The sequence below is a fragment of the Hydra viridissima genome, unplaced genomic scaffold (genome assembly GCF_058129835.1).
Source record: "Hydra viridissima isolate aposymbiotic clone 2 unplaced genomic scaffold, HvirCarnegie_v1 scaffold_8, whole genome shotgun sequence".
Lineage (NCBI taxonomy): Eukaryota > Metazoa > Cnidaria > Hydrozoa > Anthoathecata > Hydridae > Hydra > Hydra viridissima.
In genome coordinates, this window is record NW_028324307.1 from 3,356,734 (window position 1) to 3,375,423 (window position 18,690).

The following is an 18,690-nucleotide window of genomic DNA, read 5'->3' on the forward strand; positions in this document are numbered from 1 at the left end:
GTGAATTATTTTGGAAATTTTTATTTTATTTTTTAAGCGCAATAAATCACTCCCAAAACATATAAAGGACGTATTAAAAATTCTGCAAAATATTTTTTTCAGCTATTGGGTAAATATTCTTTCTAAATTATAAAAAATATTTATATATTGGAATACTTTTAAAAAACGACTTTTGGCCACATTTTTGAGATTTGGATTCATAGCGTGTTGGTTTGATTTCACGGTAGAATTCTTCTCTATTTAACAACTGACTTAGATATATCAAATTTTCTGCAGAAGTTATTGCCCATGATTGACACAATTCAGTGTTGCCGATGAAGATAGTTTCGCGTGTTACTGTTATTTTCTTGAGTTTAAAATAAGCAATAGATCGGCATGAAATGGGCAATAAAAACAGGGTAAGGGAGTATTTGAGAACTCACTAGGATATTAATCGAGGCCACCTATTCGACAACAATAATCTGACCTCAGAACCTTGGTTTAAGATATCGAAGTCCTCTTTAAGTAAAAAAGATTGTCCGCCCGGTCCGATTGATTCACCTAACTTTTTGATGAAATTTCTTATATTTGTGAAAGTGCAAAGTTTAATATAAAATTCCCTTTGATGGGCCGATCATTATTTTCAAGTGATCTAGTTGGTGGCAAGAATAGAAAAGTCTCTAATGCGTAAAGAATACTTTCAAAAAAAAAATTTTTTTGAAGCTAAATATTTAATGAGACTTTTCAAAAGATTTCTTAACATTTATATTTGATCTGAGACCTAAGAAAGATAGTCCAGACACGATTCGAATATCTTTTGAGTGATTCACCCTGTTAAACATAAGTGTGAAGTCTGCGTGGTTTTTCTGCTGTTCCCTTATGTCCTATAGAACAGAGTTTATAGTTCAAAATGTGACAAAGAACCATTGAGTAAAAACAATACTAAACAACTTGCAAATACAAGATTATTCTAGCTAATACCTCATATCATTTGACGCATTCCTGAAAATTTTGCCTTGACAAGTTAAGCTAATTCCAAATACAAAATTACAAAAAGTTGAGGCAGCACAAACGATACTAAGTACGCTTTTTCTAGAAAATCATAAGAAAAGCATAGATAGAGAGAGAGAAAAAAAAAGGATTCGATATTGTATCAACTCACACAACAGCTGGAGCGTGTTTAAAAATGGTTAAACGAGTTTGCTGTAGAAATTTAAACTAAACAGCAAATAGAAAACAAAATCTTTTAATAAGAAAAAAAGAAAATGGCTGAGTTTTTTTGTCTTTCACAAAATAAATTCAAAATATAACCTAGCTTGAACCAACAAGATTTCTTTTCAACTTGAAAAAATCGTTTAAAAAGAATCAAGATCAATATTAGAAAAAGTTTGTTTTAAAATCCTAACTATATATAGTATTAAATAAATTCAAACAAAACAATCTCCAAAGATAAAAAAGAAATTCTAAAGAAATTTCGTTTTTGTATAATCAATATATGAACTTTTTATACGCACAAAATCTATATTTGTTTATCAAAATATCGTTTTTAGATACTAAAGTATAAAAATACCAAATATTTATTTATCAAAATATCATTTTTAGATACTAAAGTATAAAAATACCAAATAAATACCAAATATTTATTTATCAAAATATCATTTTTAGATACTAAAGTATAAAAATACCAAATAAATACCAAATATTTATAAATACTAAATATTTATGAATACACCATTAAAAATATTAAAAACAAAGAAAGAAATTTTTAATATATATTATACTGTAAAAATCTAAAAAGAACATTTAATGAATTTATGCACGATATCAGTGATTTATTAATGGTGAAAATTCGTTGACTTTGTCTTCTCGTTGTGTTTCCGGCTAAACAAACAAAAGAACGTAGAATAATTTGTACTTTTTATAAAAAGATTTATTTCTAACTGACGAGACAAATAGCTTAAGATGAACAAAAAATAAAATAATAACTATCATAATAATAATAAAGAGTATCGTACAAGTCACATTTTAAGTGTGTGTAAAAAGTTTTTTACAAATCTTTTTAGAAAGAAAATGTAAACACACCTCGCGATCTAGAGACGCTATAGGAACTTTTTTGGAAGATTGCGAGCGAGAACAAGATAGACCGTGTATCATACGTGCTACTTTAATTCGGCTTTTCATGTCAATATATATATCCGTTTCATCAAGAATCTCTTCTTGCAGTATTTCTTCTAATATATCTTCTAATGTTATAATTCCCATAACTTTCTAAACAGAATTTAGAATGATTCTTCAGCATTTTGCTTTGAATCTTGACTTCAATTAGAATAGATAAGCTTAGAACACAAAATATAGAAAACAAGAAAACGTTTTTTAAAAAATTTCAAAAGATGCTCAATCATTTGAACACTACTTACTCCTAATACTGTGTCAGTAACCAGGCACATGTGACCTAATGTTGAAGTTTTTAAAAACTGATTAAAAAAGTTGTAACAACATGAAACAAATAAAGTACAGTAATATAATTTTATCATACTTCTTCCAGTTTGACATGCTTTGAGAACATTATAAAGGGGTTCACTCTCAGGGAATCTAGGTATAAGCTTGTGAGAGCGCATAACATCAATAACTGGAACATTGTCTCCTGGATCAAGCGTTATTATTGATTTAACGAGTAACATTCCAACAACATTGTGCTTGTCTTTCTCATAGACAGGTATTCGTGAATGCCCAACGTCTATAATCTAAAAAACAACAAGCATTAGGACTGAAAATAACTTTAGCAAGTAAATAACCTTTACAAAATGCGTTACCTCTGACATCGTTTGGTAATCTAGCGATGTATCTGAATTAAGCATATATACTGAGTCCAATGGGACTGAAGCATCCTTGCATGTTTTCATTGTTAAATCCAGCGCACCCTTTAAATGAGAATTATTGAAATAATTATTATAAAAGAAGAAAAATAGGAAGAGAAAAGCAAATTTAACTTTTGCTTGAGAGCAAAAATATGTATTGGTTTCCAACCTTTATAATGAGAGCCTCGTCCATGCTTAATGGTTCTTCATTGTCATCATCGATGCTTTGATGCATACTCACTAATACTTTTAGCTCTTAAAAACAGTTGATACATTAGCAATCAGTACTCTAAAAATCAAAAAATAGAGCACAAACATATTGAACTATTAAAATACTAACCAGCTCGTCTGAAGTACATTGTATGTGCAGTTCCAAGTATGTAGTCAAGCAGTTTTGATATTGGCCATACTATCACAAATAATAGTACACACAGTAACTTGACTAATCTAAGTAAGAAAAAGTATTATATAAAAAAACAATCCATGTTATATATGACATGAGCTTGAAAAAAAAAAACTCAGACAGAATACTTACGGTGAGAGATAATATCCTATGGCCAAACCATATCGTGTACAAATAGCTTGTGGTACTATTCTAATTCAAACAAATTTATTCAATTTGTTACACTTAACTGGGTATGAAAAATAATAAAACTGTTGCAATTTGTAAAAATACAACTCACTCTCCAAAAACTAGTACAGCAGATACAGATACCAAAATTGCAACAATAGGATTACTTATTTTGTCCATGAAAATAGGCATACTCTCCACACACATAGAGTTGGCTAGCAGAAGAGTTACTAGTAAAATATGCGGCTTTTTTACCAAAGGATAAATTGTGTTTGCAAACTGCATCTCTTTTGGTTTTCCTGCAGCTCGTAAGATTTCCAGCTGTGTTAAGTCCAATGATAAAAGTCCAATAGTCAAACCAGACATGATTCCTGAAACATACCCTTTCTTTGATATCTTCAAGTTTTATATGTTAAATAAAATTTAAGAAGAGAGAAAAGATTAATTTTTTTTTCCCTTTAAGAGCCACACCTGCAAACAACATCAAGAAGACATAGATCCCCAAGAAGATCCAAAACTCATTATCAACTGGCGTAAATCGCTTACTGATTAAATTATAGTATGATCCGTTGCACAAAATTTCCGCATTGCTCAATCTAACACACATAACATCCATTTTTTTGCAGTATATTTTTATTACTATTAGTACGTTAAACAATTTTCTACAGCGAAGAAAATTTTTTTTTAATTTAAACTAAACTTGAGTAATAATAGGGATTATCTTTTTTTTTTTTTTTTTGAAAAGACTAAAGCTAATTCAGATATTTTTTTTGTCTTTTTAAAATAATTTCAAAATAAAAATATTTTTAAAAGACTGAAAAGGTCATTTGAAACAAATTTTTCACTTTTTTACATTGCAGAATTTTTGTACATATTTTGTGTTTGAAGGTATGATGCACATAAAATATAAAGTTATTTGTAAAACTTTACCAAATGCTACAAACACAAATAATTATGAATATTTCGAATAATTCACAGAGAAAAGTTCCAAGAGTTATGAATGTACATTGCTTCATCTCATTTATTTTTGAGAAATTTCTGACAAAGTTCTATTTTTTGAAGGAGATTCAGTTCATTTCTCTTTTCCCATCCTTTCAACAACACGCTCCAGCACCTTCTTTGCTTCACAGTTGGGGAAGTTCCGAAGATCATAATATTGTCGAGATAATTGAATCAACCTAAAAACAGAATTTATTTCACTCACTATCCATGATTTGTAAATTTTTAAATCTAAAAATTTTAAATTAACACTCAGTATTCTTATTTAGCTGAGTTTAAAAAAAGAAAATTACCATTCTGCTTTTACATCTGTACATGTACGAATGTAGTTTTTTGTGGTGAGAACAAACTCATTATAAAGTACCCATTCAGGCTTGTGATCAAGACAAGTAGAAGGATGCAGTTGCACTACCTATATTGCATGTCACAGCAGAAATATCTGTAATAACATACTCTAATTAAACCTTTAATTATTACTGTGATGTAAAAGCTATTCTCTAGAAACATCAATTTTTACCTTCAGCTTTTCTTTTGAACACCATTAAAGTTTGCTTACTTGTGAATAAAACAGGCTTACTACAAATGTTATAATAATCACACAGAAAAAACTATAGTTGAAACATACCTGGTTGTCTTTGACTGTCAAGTAGTGGCCAGTCTTTTCCAAGTGAGCAATCTGTTGCACATCAACGATATTTTACACATTAGATTAAGTATGTATGACCACACCTTAAAACGGAACACCAAAACCCCCTTCACACAAAGGTTTTGTTATGACAGTCAGTGATAAATAGCCTGGACTTTAAAGTAAGTATTTACTAAGCATTTTTGTTCTGTTAAAACTTTTATTACCAGTATAATTTAATGAACTTTACAACTAAAATTTTTTAGATTAATTGGACAATAATTCCAAAGAAATTTAAATTTTTTTTCTTTACAAATTTAAATTTTTTAAAAAGTTAAAGATAACAAACCTAACGTAAAAATTTTAAAAACCATTTCTTAGATTATTCCCCTTTGTGATACTCCTAATATAAAACTGTAGCTTTTTATAAGTAAAAAAGGTCTCATTTTTTAATAGCAAAAGACGAGCTGGTGCTTTTTTCATTCAGTTGTACCAAATTGAACACAAACCTCTGCAAGGACAATATATCAGTGAATGTCATAACACAATTTATCCCCATCAAAGACAAAGTTTTTAAACCTATATTTGAATAATTAAACAGAGAAACTTCAAGCAAAAAAAAATTACCTGCATGAAAAATCCTGTTACAAGTGCTTTTCTTATGTTAACATAGTAATCACGGCTATTGAAATCCGTGCTTGTTCGCTTTAAACTAAATCTGTCCATGATGCGTGCTAACTGTTGGCGAACATTGTCTGCAGATTTCAGGGATCGAACATTTAAAAAATTATCATAACACCATTGAGCCTCTTCATGATCTAAATTAGAAAATTGCAAAATTAATGTTAAAAAAACATGAAAAACATTTTTTACTCTTGATTAAATATAATTTAAAAAACCAATACTTAAATGATGCAAAAAATTAGAAAGAAATTATATAGAATTTAAACTTATTTTTCATTTTAAAACCAGTTTAAGCATCTTATTCAAAAATTAAAAAAACTTACTTTGTTTAAAAGCATGGTAAACATTGAGTAATGTAAGATGATCACCATCTATATGTGCGAACTTCATCTTTGCTTCATCAGCAGCCTTCTTAGCATCATTTGGTCGCATAAAAATCTAAAATAGAAACCGTCATTCTTAAAGTTAGATGTTGCTTTCTGACAATGGAACCTTAAAAATCATTTACATAAACTTGTTTAAGATAAACTAAATGGCTGATGCCTATAATCAAACCATTACCGATATCAATGTAAATACCTGTTGAACGGATAACATGGCCACAATTGAAAGAGCTTCATTTGAGCAATTATGATCAGTACTTGCTATAACCATCTTAGCTAGCTGCGGATCCAGTGGAAATTCAGCCATCATAGACCCAAGCTCTGTGAGGTCACCATCATCATCAAGTGCTTGTAAATAATTTAATAGCTCAAGAGCTCTCATTAATGTTTCTGGTGCTAAAAAAAATCCAGAAAAAATCCATTAATTCCTGTCAGTTAACTAAGATATCATTATGTGAATAAATCAATCTATTATAGACTGAAAAATGCACATTGATGTTTTATAGTCATGTATAAGTTGATGTGTATTTTACACAGATGACTATTTTTGTCTTCTTGAGTGATAAAAGATTATTATAAAGACTATATTTTTTTACTATATGTTTTTTTTAACATATTAAAAATAAATATAGTAAAGCATTTCTATTCTAAATGTTATATATAGTATTAGAGATATGCTGTAGCAGTTTTGTTAGATTAAGAAGCACTTTTTTAGATTTAATATTAACTTATTTGATGAATAAAACATTTGAGCACTTTTATAAATGTCATTAAGGTCAAACATCAGATAGTGGATTTAATGCAGCATCAGAACTCAAATCTTTAAATATTAATTCTAATGGAATACTGAAAAGCACTTCAATATTTAAAATATACATAAGATTGTTTTCAAACAAAATTTTGAATCAAAGGTGCTCTATATACCAGTGCATAAGTTGAGCAATTTAGAAGGGTTTAAGAAAGCAACTTTGACTTTTACATTGAGCCAACTAATATATTAACTTTTTTAAAAAAAATTGATTTCTCTTATAAAGCTAAAAGAATTTAGTTATTCTCAAATTTTTCATATAAGTCACTAAACTGACTTTTATTTACTGCTTGCGAAGAGCATTTAATCTTCATAACTGTTTTTTAAAAAATAGCAGTAAAATACTAAAACAATAAATCTTGAGTTTAAATTTTCAGATATCTTGAAAATCATTTTCATTACCCTTAATGGTGAGTATAACTATATAAAAAAATCTTTAAAATGCTTCTTTATATTAATAAAGGGGAATGTTTTAAACCCTTGTCTTACCATTATCAGTTGTATCTCTGCTGATATTTTAACTTAAGGATTTTGTTGTTCATTTTCATTTCAATTTTGCACATTTAATTTTTGCTCTTTCAAAACTTGTAAGTATTTACTCAATATCTTTTTCTCAATATCTGTTTTAGTTTGATGTTATTTTTATTTAGTGTGCCATTTTTTCAGTAAAATGAGCTCAAAACAAACAAATAAAAGCAGGTTTTATTTAAATGAAGGTTTGGTTGCCAAAGTTTAATGCCAAAACAACTAACCAGGAGGATCCATGAAATCAAAGTGCACCAAATCATCGATTCCTAGCTTTTTAAGCTGCAATACAACAGTACCCAGGTTTGATCGCAATATTTCAGGATAGGTATTACTCTGCATTTCAGATTTGTACGCTTTCTCTGTGTACAACCTGGAATTAAACAGTTTTTTAACATAAAACAAAACAAAAAAAATCAAATCAAATCAAATTGAATTGATTTTTACCCTAAACCTATGCAACAAAAACAAAAATGTATGAACTAAAAAAATATGTTAACTTGAAATTATTATATATTGTTGAAATTTTAAAATGTCTAATCTAATTTTAAAATGTCTAATCAAATTTTAAAGCCAAAAGAATAAAATATTCTTTTATTTGTAAATAACTCAATATCAGAAAAATTTTTAAAAAATGATTCATAAAATCTAAAGATTAATTGCTTGTCACTAACAAAATCAAAACAATTCTTACCTGAAACACTTTCCAGGTCTTGTCCTTCCAGCTCGTCCAGCTCGTTGTTGTGCACTAGCTTTGGAAATTGCAGATACAAGGAGTGACTCCACACGAATACGAGGATTATATACCTAATGGCAAATAAAGATAGGAATTTCGGCTACAAAATTTTTTAATGAAAATAAGAATTTTATAACAGTTCAAAAGTTCTGTAATAAGTTCTGTAAACCAGCAAATTTTGACTAAATAAATTGAATGACATGCATTCATTTTTTTTCTTTTTTTTTTAATTTTCCTTTTGCTAGAGCTCATTAACACACACTTGAAGTTCTTTAAACTTAGCTTGACAAATCATGTAGTAATATTTCAGAAAGAACAGTTAATGCTGTTTGAATGCATTGCCTTTTTAAAATCATTTATTTGAATTTTCTTGATTTGAATTTTTTTATATACTTGAAATATAAGTATATTTACTATAAAGAACAGTAGTTAAAAGCTTTATTTTGATATTAAAGAAGGGGGTAAAACTTATGATTACCACATTTAAATTACATTCAATCATTCCCCTGTGTCACTTAATTGATCAGGCAATTATCTGAAGATTTGATTAAAGTAGTTTCAAATTAATATATTTTTTAAATTTGAAATGCATTAAATAATAGATTAATTTGTAAAGTATTCCAAACGAAAGAGTCTAAATCATTAACAATTTAAAAGCAAATAAATTTTTATCTTAATTAGAAAATTAGAAAATTTAATATTTTAGATGTTATTAAAAAAAAGTAATACGTAAAGGAGAAAAAAATGAATTTTACTTTTTGCTTTGAAAATCCAGGATCAATTACAAAAACTACACCATCAATTGTTAATGATGTCTCTGCAATGTTTGTTGAGACCACAACCTTTCTTCCTATTCCACCATTAGGCTTTGTAGGAGGAGCACTTTCAAATATACGCTGCTGAAGCTGGGGAGGAAGAGTGGAATATAATGGTATGATTTTCATTTCACCAACTTCTGGTCCGAGATTATCAATTTCTTTTTTAATACGTTTGCAAGCCTCATCAATTTCCTATATTGCAGAAAGACTTTAAATTAAAGAATCAAAATTAAACAGCAAAACAACTTTGAACTAGCAAAGCTGTCGCTAGAGGACTAAAAAATTATAAGTTCCTTACTTCTTGTCCAGTGAGGAAAAGAAGCACATCACCATCTTGTTCTTCACACAGATGAATCTGCACAACAGTTCTTATAGCTGCTTCAAGATAATCTCGCTCTGGTTCAGGTGTATAAAAAATTTCAACAGGGAATGTACGACCGGGTATAGTGAGCAAAGGAGCATTATCAAAATAATCTTGAAATTTACCAGCATCTAATGTTGCAGACATAATAATCACCTTTAAGTCTGGTCTTTGTTTTATAACCTACATTAAAAAATGAAACACTTTAAAGACTCATTATATAAATGTTTAGATAAACAACTATAATGACCAAAAGCTTGTTTAGATCAAAACATAATACTTGAAAAAAAACTGATTAAAATTTCTGCTTCCAAACCTCTTTGATTAAACCCATAAGAATATCAGTAGCTAATGTTCTTTCATGGGCTTCATCAAGCAATATTACTCCATATCTATCCAATAGGGGGTCTGTCATTGCTTCTCGAAGCAACATACCATCTGTCATATACCTAAAGAAAGGTTTACATAAAGCTGCTAGGAAATTTTAGAGTTGAATGAAGGCCTTTTTTTAATGCCATTAAAATTTATAAAATTTTTAATTGATAAAATAAAGAATAATAATGTTGAAAAGTGAAGTTGTTATCTTGAAATTTTAATGTTACTAAGGCCTGTTTTATAATTAAGTAACATAGGTAACTATTCAATATTCAAACTCACAAAATAATTTATATTACAAAAACCAAATGTTGTGTTTCTATACTGGATACTTGATTAACTATTTTTAAACAAATAAAATTTAGAAAAAAGGAAATGAAAAGAAGTTTAACAATGTAAATGAGAACATCAAACTAAAACAGCAATGTAACTGAAAAAACTTTACAGAAAACTTCTTACTTCATTACTGTCCTAGCACTTGAGCAGTCTTCAAATCGAATTGAATAACCAACTTCCTGTCCAAGAATAACATCCATCTCATCAGCAACACGCTGGGCTACACTCATTGCAGCGACTCTGCGTGGTTGTGTACAACAAACATGTTTGCGTCGCCCCATCATTACAAGATCAAGACACCATTGAGGAATCTTTAAAACAAAGAGTAATTTTAAATTTTTCTTTTGTCTTAATATCTTCAAATTTAAATACCCTGTTGTCACTTTTATTTTGTATTTTTTTAAAATACATTTACTAATACCTTTCCCACCAAAGATAATTTAAAAAATTTTTTTTACTTGGAATTTCTATTGTTTAGTTTCGGATTGAAAAACTAGAAAATCAGCTAAGTTTTTACTAGTTATCTCAACAAAAATAACAACAGCATCAAAAACATGCTAAAGAAAAACTCAACTCAATAGATACAGATAGTATGCTCAATACCTTCTGTATCTATTGAAAATTATGTTAAATTTATGCTAAATCCTAGCAAAATTTATTATAATTATGAAATGTAAACTCAATACAATTTATATATAAAGAAAAACTAAATAAATAAAAAGATTTAAAAAGTATTTAAACTTTTCTTTTTTAAAGCAATACAAGAAACCATGTAAGAAATATTTCTTGGAGAGAAAAAAAACTACACTAGAATTTTTATTATTCACACATACTCACTAATGACTAACTAATGACAAATATTATAAAACATGCTTTTAAAAATTTAAATTTAAAACCTGTTGATGAATTAACCATATACACATTGTATATGGTTAATTCATCAACAGGTTTTGTATGGGCAGTTTTTGTCAAAAAATTCAACATCCTGTTGTGACAATTAAGTCTAGATATTTTATTTAAAAAAAGCACAACCAAAGCATTTGGAAATTAAGGAAATTTTAAAGCAAAAGAAAATGTTGATTCACATTACAGTATTAGAAGAAAACTCTGAAAGAACTCCCATTTTTTAAAATAACATCAAAACACCACTCCTTAATTAACTAATCAATGACAGCTCATGTAACAAATCTAAAAAACACAATACTTTGGTACTGAACAAAACATTGCACTTTTTTTTATAAAATTCTGAAACTTTTAGGAGCTTTAATAATGCTGAGAGCTTGGTTAATTGCATCAATTATCTCCAGTATTTGTTCTTCAGTATAGGACTAAGTACTGTAAGTAATCAATGGTTTTCAACCAACTATCTTTTAAATAAGAAACCTGAATTTTTTAAAGTGTCCATATTCCCTCCAATTTTTCATGAAATTAAAGCAGTATGTTTATTATACTAACATTTAGTATGTCTGTTTATTGTACTAATATTAAGTATAACTATTGATTGCATTAACAATAGATATAATCAAATGTTTTTTAGTTGGGTACATATTAGTAAAAAAGGATAAATATATATTAGTAATAAATCTTTACTCATACATAAGTTAAGAAAGTTAAGTAGTTTTGCATTTTGAAATACCTGAGTTGTTTTTCCACTCCCAGTTTCACCAACTAAAACAATGCATTGATTTTCTTTAGTTATCTTTAGAAATTCATCTCGATATTCCCACACAGGAAGCTGTAACCTTCGTTTGAGAATAGTGTGAAATCGTTCACTAAAGGGCTTTTGTGTGAATGGATTCAACTTTGGGCAGGTTTCCTTCAAACTTGTAATTGCCATTTGAGGAGGAAGCTGTAGACTAAGAGAAAAGTTTGTTTTTCTATAAAATAGTTTTTTATTTATCTTTTTTTTAGCTTATAAAACAAAAATAAATTAGAAATTAAATTCTCATAATCAATCAACAATAAAATTAACTAAAAAATTAAATTAAATATATTGATTTAATCATATGCTTTTTGAATCTTTTTTCTGTGCAACTATTAAAACACTAGCAGCAATAAGACTGTAAGCCTTTTTTTATTTATATATTTAAAAGGTTTATTTAGTCAATTCTATCATGATAGTTATACTTAGTAATGTATGTAAAGTTCAGTACTTTTCTACATTAAAATTTATTGGTCTTTTTTTTAGTTTTATCTGAAAATACTTTAGATTTTTAAAAAGGTGTTAACTGGAAATAGAAGTATGTTAAACATGTCAAAATAAGACAACTGAACAATAAATACTATTTCTTTTCCAATCCACAACTGCATTTTCTAATATGTTATTTAAATAACTTTTTTAAAAAATGCAAAATAAGTTTGGACTTAACTAAGTTTAGGTAAATTAAAACTGTCATGGATTTCCTTTTACCTCTCTCCCACACACATTTACTGATATATCAAAAACCGTAACTTGACATTTCGGATTTGACACATCTTAAAAATGCTCATTTATTTTCTTGTTCAATATATAAATGTTAGCAAACTATCTTGTAATTTTAAAACTTTAAAACAAACCATTAGTACAATAGATTTTGTATGATGTAGCACATTTTTTTATGTTATAAAATTTATTTATTTCAGATGATATGCCATATCAATGAATAAAATATTTTTGTAAATAGTTTACCTGCTTGAGAGGACTTGCTTTCGCATTTCTTCTTCTCTGCTACGTTTTGAGGAAGACCCATCAACATCTAGCCTTCGTTTACGATCCGACATTATGAATGCTTCTAGAAAAAAGAGTAGACCTGTATTTAGTGTTTTAAAATGTTGTGTGAAAGTGATCTAAAGTAGTGTGGTCCAGAGAACCATGTGGTGTAGACAACTTCAGAGATCCACTGATGCCGCGAAGTTTATCAGGTGATTTCTTTTCTTTTGAATGTATTTGCCGGTACCGAAAAAAATTTTTTTTTGTAAAAGATTTTTGGTTAGGCGGTATAGTTTTTTTTTTTTTTTTACATTTTTTTTTTTCTTTTCGTGATTCGTTTCTGATATAAAGAATATTTCAGACTAGAAAAACATTATTTACATTTTGAAAAGTGTTTTCGGTAAGAATATGTTATTTATAAAAATACCCCAAGACGTCAAAGTCTCGCACTTGATTTTTCTCCATTTGTTTAATGAAAATAAGTTTAGCAAAAATAGAACAAAAAATTTTCTGTTCAAATTTTTATTGAAGTTTATTGTATCTATGATCTCAAATAAGTGAGAATAAAACTTTTTTTATTCTTTATTTTGAAAAGTATGAATTACTGAACCCAAAAATTCGATTTTTTGGTTTATTTTTTGGTTTGTTTGTACCGTCTCAACACAATAGAACGTTCTGTATTACCATTTAAGACTTACTCATTTACAAGAGAAGTTAGGGGTATTTTTTAATAAGTTGTAACAGGTATTTTCAGCTTTAATACCTGTACATTTCATAAGATGTGACGTTTCATCTCTTATTTTCCTTTCTACCATCTCTTATTTTCCTTTCTACTTTTTTCGGCATGTTAACCCCGAATTTGTATCAGAGCTGTTGTTGTTTTTTTTTGTTTTTTTTTAATGAAAATACCATCGTGAAAGTGAGTAAAAGTTGCAAAACGAAAACCTCGTTGTGGAAAATATTTTTTAGTGAAAAATTTGGTTGCGAAATAAAAAGAAATCAACGTCACTGGTTTAAAACCAGCACTAGACATTAAATGACCAGAAAAGGTTTCACTATTGACTTCCGCAGCTTCTTGTTGACTTCCGTAGCACTCTTGTTGACTTTTAAACTATAAATACAATATAACTGCTGAATTTAAAAATTTGTTTTAGTATATTTTTTATGAAAATTAAAAATGAAATGACTTATCATAGGCATTAGTTAAGATGACAAACTTTTCACCACTTTTATAAATTCTTCTTTGGATAAATATTTGGCAATGAAACCTTTTAGAAAAGGATCTAAGTTTATAGTGACATAGCTAGCTCACATGGCACCCGGGGTGGATGTTGGTGGTGTTTCTTTCTGGCTTTGGCCCCTGCCAACTCTGAAAAAAACGTCATCAAAATTTATATATTGTGTTGCCTCTTGTTCTATGGCTAATATGCTAAAATTGCGAAGCAGCGATTCTGTCGCCCGTAAGTAGCTTTTATAAATTTTAGTTTACTGAACCTCCTTTCACACGATGCTGATGACACGCAAACTTTCAAAAACAATTTCAGTCTAGTCATTAGATTTGGAAGAGATTCTGTAAAATCTTATTCGACTATAAACTTTTAAAAGTTCTAGGGATACCAGAGACTGTAACATTAGCAGCTTTTAACCCTTTAATGCACGAGGTACTTAGAGTTACGCATTTCTACCGAAACTTTACACAAATAATGTTTATATTGTATGAGTCAACTCTTTTTTTTTTATAAAAACTTTTTTTGTTAAAATTTTTTTTTTGTAAAAACTTTTTGTAAAAAGACAATGTCCAGTGCACTATGCAAAGTGCCCAAAAGGGTTAAGTGTCTTCGCAATCTTGGTATCTCCAAACGTAATGTTGTTTCTGAGACCTCATCATAAGAGTTCGTAATTTTTGATGTAGCTAACTTCAGTTCTTTAGTATTTGCCAAAAGCAAACTATTTGTTTGCACGATAAGTAATGAAACCACATCTCGAAGAGACTTCAATCTTCGAAAACCTTCAAAAAAAATAAAGTTATGCTAGCTTTTTTTCCCAACTTTGTACTTTTGTTTGTTTTAGAAGTTGAGGAGTCGGTTATCACCCCAATGTGGGTGACATCCAGAGCGAACCACCCTCCTTGGTACACTACTGTAACTACATCGAAGTCATCCTCAAAGAATTTAAGAAGCCCATGAGAAAAAAAAAACAAAAAAAAAAAACAGTAGAATTAACCAACATTGGCAATTGAGTCGTAAGAATTAAAAGCCGTAAACAAATATCAGACAATCATATTAAGACGGTTTAATAACTGTAGATGGTTTAATAACTGTGGAAGAACTTGTATAAATGATGAAAAGGTTTGTCCGAGGCATATATCCAAAAATTTAATTTTAAGGATAATCAAAAATAGTTTTACATCATTTTTGATAATCTTTATAAATAAATAAAAAAACAGACTAAAAAATATATATATATAGAAATAAATAAATGGAAAAATAAAATGGGAAATTCCAGAAAGAAAGATTTATTTTTAAAAAAAGACCTAAAAAAAGGTTTAAACAATTTTTTCTTTCGGTTCTTTTCTCTTTAAAATTCTTCTCAGATCGAACTGTGCAAGGAACCATTCTTTTTGTGTTGCAGTTCGCTCGTTATAGGTTTTCAATACAAAATTACACTCTTCGGGTGGCTTTTCGCTTTGAAGAAGTAACGCTTCTCTGGCCGCTTTAATTCGTTGTCTTAGGCTGTAGGGTCGATATTTGAGGACCTTTCTTTTCTTCTCGGCAGAATTCGGCGGAGTAGACTTTTTAGTAAGTAAATCAATTTTTTTACTCTCAACTGTTAAAGTTTTATTTTTTGGATACTCAATTGGCTTTGTTGATATTTGCTCTTTCCATTGTTCTTTTATATCATCTTTTTCCTTTTTTGTGATGTCTGTTAAGCAAGTTTCATCAACTTTTGTTTCGTTTTCTATTTTATCTTCTTTGCAATTCTTTGAATCACTCTCATCTACCAAATTGCCTAACTCTTGTTTGTAATAAAAATGGTAATAGTTCATTGCTTGGTAAAACCTTGCGTTATACAAACGCGAATCAAAATAATCGAGACAATTATTCTGAAAAATTTGTTCTTTTAAGGAACGATCAAATTCTAGACATTTCATAGAGGAATGTTGATCTCTAAAAAATCTATTATTATCAAATGGATTCTCCAATTTCGCAAAAAAAGAACATTTCTCATCTAATAAGCTTTTACGAGAAGATTCTTTTTCATCAAAAAACTTGGTTTCTACTAGTTGTATATTCTTATTTAAACCCTCAGCACATTCTGGTGTTCCGTTATTTAATGGTCTGTATGTTTTTGTCCCGTTACCAAAAAAGCTAGGGGGTTCGACATGCAAAGGTTTTAATTTTTCTCTTTGAAATTCGTTAGTTTTATTAGATCTGTCTTCAACGTTGAGTAAGTGTCTTTTTAGACTAACAATTTTTTCTGTACCATATTCCTTTTCTCTGAGCTCTTCATTTTTATTTTCTTCAGATTTAAAAGTTTGATGTTCAACTCGGTAACATTTTTTTGAAGGGCTTTCTAAAAAAGTTGATGCCTTACTATCTTCTTTCTTCACGTTAAATATGTTGTGGGTTTCAATGCAAATATTAAGCAAATTTCGTTTTGCATTTTCATACAATTCCGTAAAACTAAATGATAAAAAGAAAGATAATCAGCTTTACTTATTAAACTGCGAAGAAAATAAAGCTTCTGTATACACAAACAAATAATTAAACACGTATATAAAAATTCTCTCTCTCTCTCTCTCTCTCTCTCTCTCTCTCTCTCTCTATATATATATATATATATATATATATATATATATATATATATATATATATATATATATATATATATATAAGTTTCAATACTTTGGTCAGACTTTTTACCCTAATACCTCTCCCCCTCTGTCGTGCGTACAAGACTTTCGACTGTAATATAAACATCAGGTACATTATATTTGATAACAAATAGATTATATTAGATAACAGCAGACATCAAAAAGTAATTTTCTTATTTCAAGATAAATCACCATTCTAAGAGGCCTGCGTTCAAGATATTTATTTCATCAAAATAAATATCTTGAACGCAGACCTCGCAGTGAGAGAAGCAATGCTCAAAAATTTGCTCAAAAAACAACTGAACCTCAGTCAAAGGGTCAGTCAAGTTGTTCGGCACAAAACGTTTGGTGGTCTGTATTTTCATCAAACAACTTTATTTCTGGTCTGAATATTAAAAAAAACATAGATTTGATTGTGGTGCCAAAGCTTAAATGCGCATTAATCATACTTAGTACTCGATTTGTTTTCGACTCTTTCAACCAACTTCTAATTACACTAAACTTTGGTACGGATTTGCTTTGAACGCGAAGTTTTTTCATCAGATTATTTTATTCAAATAGTAATAATAAAAAATCGTATTTAATTAAATCAAATAAAGTAGATATAAGTACTATTATTAGAACGCATGCGTGATAAGTTATAGCTATAAGTTTACAAAAATATTGATTAATGGTTTTCTTACTTTGCAGGTTCTTGTTTCTCATCTGTTGCGTATCGTCTCTCAGAAATTCGCTTGGGATTTTTGAGAACGAACGAGGAGCATTTTGTTTGCGTGGCTTGAAAGGTGTCTGTTGAAGGTTTGAAGTCTTCAACTAGTGATTGTGCTTGAAAGGAATTGTGAGCTGAAACTGTATGCCTATGATCTGACCCATATCTAAAGAAGTCATTTTGTTTATTTTGATAATCTGTTGTATTTGCACCATTTGTTTCTTTTGCTTCAGAACAATTTAAATTCTCTGACTTTGTTACAGCTGCTTTGGAACAAACATTCAATATGGTTGAGATCGATGTTTTTTGAACAGTTGATTGTGATGTCTTTGAAAGATTTGAAAATGAATTGTTTGTAATTGTTTTTTTGATGCTTGCGGCCAGAAGATCTTTTGGAACTTTGACCATTGATCCAGAGTGTGATCTACCTTGGCTTGACCGAATAAACTCAGGTTTTGTTAAACTGGTAGCAGAAGATACAAAACTAGACAATGAAGTTGTAGTTGGATAAAGCTGATTGCTACTTGAGTTACCTGGAAAGCTTTTTGTGGGATGATTAGCATCTGAAGACTTTTTAAGAGATGACATACTAGAAAGTAATCCTTTTACATCAGGAGCAAATCTTTTTATTTCTATTCCACTGGTTATTTTGTTAATATAATTGGGTAATACCTTTTCATCGCTGGATGGATTTTGCGTAAGATTTTCTGAAAAACTAGCTCGAGTTGCTTCTGCTGATAAGTTTGAAATGAATTCTTTCGTTGAATTAAACAAAATATCATTACCTTCACTATGTTTCTTTAACTTATTTAGAATATCTAGATCCACAGTTGTTCCTTCAGGTAATTCAGAATAAGTGGAATAGATTATAGAAGTCCCATTTTTCATTTGCAGGTGAGGTATGCTATACAGGTTTGCTGACGTACAAGTCGACGTCGTCGGTCTTTTTAGAGAGGTCTCGTTTTCCAAATTATACTTTGTAGGACGCATTGTTATTAACGGTGGTAAATTTGTATGTCTGCTAGGAACGTTGTTCATCTTTTTTTTGAAGAAGAAAAATCTAATGTAGCTTACACGAGTTTAATGTTATTTGGCAAAAAACCATTGATGTTAAAATGAGTTATAATATGCTGCAAACTATTCTAAAGTGAGCGAACTCGATTACCCAAAAAAAAACTTTAAATCTTTATTCGTGCGACTTTTTAAAGTAAATTTAAAACAAAACAGAACAAAAGTATTTCAATATTTTTCACAGCTTTTGCTCGTTCATCCCTATTCTCAATTTTTTAAGACTTGCGTGGTTGCTTTATACTTACAAAAAAGGAACACTTAATATGAGAAAATATCGTTTAAAGAGTTG

At 29.0% G+C, this 18,690-nt stretch overlaps 3 protein-coding genes across 7 annotated transcripts; all 3 read right to left on the reverse strand.

The window, feature by feature from the left end:
• Positions 1-1,506: 1,506 nt before the first annotated feature.
• On the reverse strand, positions 1,507-4,172 carry LOC145187130 (uncharacterized). Its single transcript, XM_090095848.1, has 10 exons — positions 3,880-4,172; positions 3,521-3,779; positions 3,373-3,432; positions 3,178-3,284; positions 3,007-3,092; positions 2,793-2,900; positions 2,516-2,723; positions 2,397-2,431; positions 2,062-2,247; positions 1,507-1,860 (listed from the first exon to the last, which is right to left on the reverse strand). The coding sequence occupies exons 1-10, from the start codon at positions 4,022-4,024 to the stop codon at positions 1,804-1,806; spliced, it is 1,251 nt and encodes a 416-aa protein (XP_089951974.1). The 5' UTR covers positions 4,025-4,172; the 3' UTR covers positions 1,507-1,803.
• Positions 4,173-4,234: 62 nt separating this feature from the next.
• LOC145186569 (putative pre-mRNA-splicing factor ATP-dependent RNA helicase PRP1) lies at positions 4,235-12,981 on the reverse strand. Of its 5 annotated transcripts, none has more exons than XR_016454964.1 (14): positions 12,727-12,981; positions 11,695-11,914; positions 10,182-10,369; positions 9,664-9,796; positions 9,285-9,530; positions 8,924-9,178; positions 8,127-8,239; positions 7,660-7,805; positions 6,296-6,495; positions 6,040-6,154; positions 5,660-5,850; positions 5,033-5,083; positions 4,701-4,846; positions 4,235-4,586 (listed from the first exon to the last, which is right to left on the reverse strand). XR_016454964.1 is itself a non-coding variant. In XM_080062712.2 (14 exons), the coding sequence occupies exons 1-14, from the start codon at positions 12,816-12,818 to the stop codon at positions 4,481-4,483; spliced, it is 2,175 nt and encodes a 724-aa protein (XP_079918838.2). In that variant the 5' UTR covers positions 12,819-12,981; the 3' UTR covers positions 4,235-4,480. The 5 variants fall into 5 exon arrangements, 2 of the variants coding, with proteins under 2 accessions (XP_079918838.2, XP_089951972.1); XR_013846693.2 differs by having other exon boundaries at positions 4,701-4,819; positions 5,033-5,136; XR_016454963.1 differs by having other exon boundaries at positions 5,033-5,136.
• Positions 12,982-15,246: 2,265 nt separating this feature from the next.
• LOC145187030 (uncharacterized) lies at positions 15,247-18,463 on the reverse strand. The gene is made up of 2 exons (XM_090095845.1): positions 17,305-18,463; positions 15,247-16,430 (listed from the first exon to the last, which is right to left on the reverse strand). Exons 1-2 carry the CDS (start codon positions 18,366-18,368, stop codon positions 15,293-15,295), a joined length of 2,202 nt encoding a protein of 733 aa, XP_089951971.1. The 5' UTR covers positions 18,369-18,463; the 3' UTR covers positions 15,247-15,292.
• Positions 18,464-18,690: the final 227 nt, after the last annotated feature.

Coding starts and splice junctions, on each gene's coding strand:
- LOC145187130 (XM_090095848.1), bottom strand. CDS start 4,024: ATGGATGTTATGTGTGTTAGATTGAGCAATGCGGAAATTTTGTGCAAC. Junction 3,433..3,520: donor GCTGTACTAGTTTTTGGAGA/GTGAGTTGTATT, acceptor TGTTTGAATTAG/AATAGTACCACAAGCTATTT. Junction 1,861..2,061: donor TAGCGTCTCTAGATCGCGAG/GTGTGTTTACAT, acceptor TTGTTTGTTTAG/CCGGAAACACAACGAGAAGA.
- LOC145187030 (XM_090095845.1), bottom strand. CDS start 18,368: ATGAACAACGTTCCTAGCAGACATACAAATTTACCACCGTTAATAACA. Junction 16,431..17,304: donor GAGAAACAAGAACCTGCAAA/GTAAGAAAACCA, acceptor TTTATCATTTAG/TTTTACGGAATTGTATGAAA.
- LOC145186569 (XM_080062712.2), bottom strand. CDS start 12,818: ATGTCGGATCGTAAACGAAGGCTAGATGTTGATGGGTCTTCCTCAAAA. Junction 11,915..12,726: donor AAGCAAGTCCTCTCAAGCAG/GTAAACTATTTA, acceptor CTTTTCTCTTAG/TCTACAGCTTCCTCCTCAAA. Junction 9,179..9,284: donor TTTTCCTCACTGGACAAGAA/GTAAGGAACTTA, acceptor TCTGCAATATAG/GAAATTGATGAGGCTTGCAA.